General features: G+C 42.8%; 1 protein-coding gene across 1 annotated transcript; it reads left to right on the top strand.

Annotated features, from left to right (window-relative positions):
• Window positions 1-658: 658 nt before the first annotated feature.
• On the top strand, window positions 659-2007 carry LOC112671891 (Y-box-binding protein 1-like). The gene has a single exon (XM_035712177.2). It carries the CDS (start codon window positions 674-676, stop codon window positions 1592-1594), a length of 921 nt encoding a protein of 306 aa, XP_035568070.1. The 5' UTR covers window positions 659-673; the 3' UTR covers window positions 1595-2007.
• Window positions 2008-2527: the final 520 nt, after the last annotated feature.

The following is a 2527-nucleotide window of genomic DNA, read 5'->3' as shown; positions in this document are numbered from 1 at the left end:
TTGTATGGTTTCAAATCTTAGATTTAGATCTTTAATCTATATTGAGTTTATTTATGTGTATAGTTTTAAAAGGTAGTCCAGATTCATTTTTTTGCATCTAAACTGTCCAGTTTTCCCAACACTACTTATTGAATAGAATAGATTTTTTCCCATTGTATATTCTTGCTTCCTTTGTCATAGATCAACTGATCATACAAGCATGGGTTTCTTTATGAGTTTTCTATTCTCTTCAATTCATGTATATTTCTATTTTAGTGCCAGTATCATATTATTTTGATTAGTACAGCTTTGTATTTTATATTGAAATCTGGGATTGTAATACCTCCAGCTTTATTCTCTTTCAAGACTGCTTTGGCTATGCAGCTCCTCTTGTGGGTCCATATAAATTTTAGGATTATTTGTTCTACTTCTGGGAAAAGTATTAGTATCTTGATAGGGATTTTGCCTCCTTTCCTATAACCTTCAAATCAATAATTAGTGGAGATTTTATGGTCTTTGCTCACATGCACAGAGCTTACAAAAACTTTGAGTCGAGTTCGATCGGTAGCGGGAGCGGAGAACGGACCCCAGAGAGCCCTGAGCAGCCCCACCACCTGCCGCCGGCCTAGTTACCATCACACCCTGGGAGGAGCCACAGCTGCCGCAGCCGGCCCCAGTCACCATCACCGCAACCATGAGCAGCGAGGCCGAGACCCAGCCCGGCACCACCGGCAGCGGCGCAGGGAGCGGCGGCCCGGGCAGCCTCACATCGGCGGCGCCTGCCGGCGGAGACAAGAAGGTCATCGCAACGAAGGTTTTGGGAACAGTAAAATGGTTCAATGTAAGAAACGGATATGGTTTCATCAACAGGAATGACACCAAGGAAGATGTATTTGTACACCAGACTGCCATAAAGAAGAATCACCCCAGGAAGTACCTTCGCAGTGTAGGAGATGGAGAGACTGTGGAGTTTGATGTTGTTGAAGGAGAAAAGGGTGCGGAGGCAGCAAATGTTACAGGCCCTGGTGGAGTTCCAGTGCAAGGCAGTAAATATGCAGCAGACCGTAACCATTATAGACGCTATCCACGTCGCAGGGGTCCTCCACGCAATTACCAGCAGAATTACCAGAATAGTGAGAGTGGGGAGAAGAACGAGGGATCGGAAAGTGCTCCCGAAGGCCAGGCCCAACAGCGCCGGCCCTACCGCAGGCGACGGTTCCCACCTTACTACATGCGGAGACCCTACGGGCATCGGCCACAGTATTCCAACCCTCCTGTGCAGGGAGAAGTGATGGAAGGTACTGACAACCAGGGTTCAGGAGAACAAGGTAGACCAGTGAGACAGAATATGTATCGAGGTTATAGACCACGATTCCGTAGGGGTCCTCCTCGCCAAAGACAGCCTAGAGAGGATGGAAATGAGGAAGATAAGGAAAATCAAGGAGATGAGACCCAAGGTCAGCAGCCACCTCAACGTCGGTACCGCCGCAACTTCAATTACCGACGCAGACGCCCAGAAAACCCTAAACCACAAGATGGCAAAGAGACAAAAGCAGCCGATCCACCAGCTGAGAATTCGTCCGCTCCCGGGGCTGAGCAGGGCGGGGCTGAGTAAATGCCAGCTTACCATCTCTACCATCATCCGGTTTAGTCATCCAACATGAAGAAATGAAGATGAAATTCCAGCAATAAGAAATGAACAAAAGATTGGAGCTGAAGACCTTAAGTGCTTGCTTTTTGCCCATTGACCAGATAAATAGAACTATCTGCATTATCTATGCAGCATGGGGTTTTTATTATTTTTACCTAAAGACGTCTCTTTTTGGTAATGATAAATGTGTTTTTTTTTTTTTTTTTTAAAGCCTGGTTTTTCTCAATACACCTTTAAAGGTTTTTAAATTGTTTCATATCTGGTCAAGTTGAGATTTTTAAGAACCTCATTTTTAATTTGTAATAAAAGTTTACAACTTGATTTTTTCAAAAAAGTCAACAAACGGCAAGCACCCGTTAATAAAGGTCTTAAATAATTGTAAAAAAAAAAAAAAAAAAAAAAAAAAACCTTTGAGTCACCTGATGTGCACGTTTCTACCTGAGGTTTCAGGCTTCATAGAGATCACCGGAAATTAGAGACAATATAGAGCAGTCCAGTGTGGTGCAAGAAATGCTGGCTCTTGGGCCAGCTGACTGGGTTTGAATCACAATTTGGGCACCTGAGGATGGCATTAACACTCTAACCTTTTTTAAAAATAAAGATTATAGGATCTTCCAGGGAGTGCTGTTTTTGAGATTTAAGTTTATCATCTATGTGAGGTATGCATATATTTCCTGTAGGAGCAATGGATCAATCAATATTCATTAGTTCAGTGCTTATGGCAACCTATAGATCATAAGAAATGACTACCATGAGTAACCAGAATTATTATTTTGTTTTCTGCAACATTTCAGAGTGTTGCAGACATGATACATCATTTCTAGATACCTCAGTCTTAGTTACACTTTGATGATAAATGGGATTAAATTCATTGGACATCTAGGTCTTTTCCAAACA

This window comes from Canis lupus, chromosome X, assembly GCF_003254725.2.
Source record: "Canis lupus dingo isolate Sandy chromosome X, ASM325472v2, whole genome shotgun sequence".
Lineage (NCBI taxonomy): Eukaryota > Metazoa > Chordata > Mammalia > Carnivora > Canidae > Canis > Canis lupus.
This window is presented reverse-complemented; position numbering and strand designations above follow the sequence as displayed.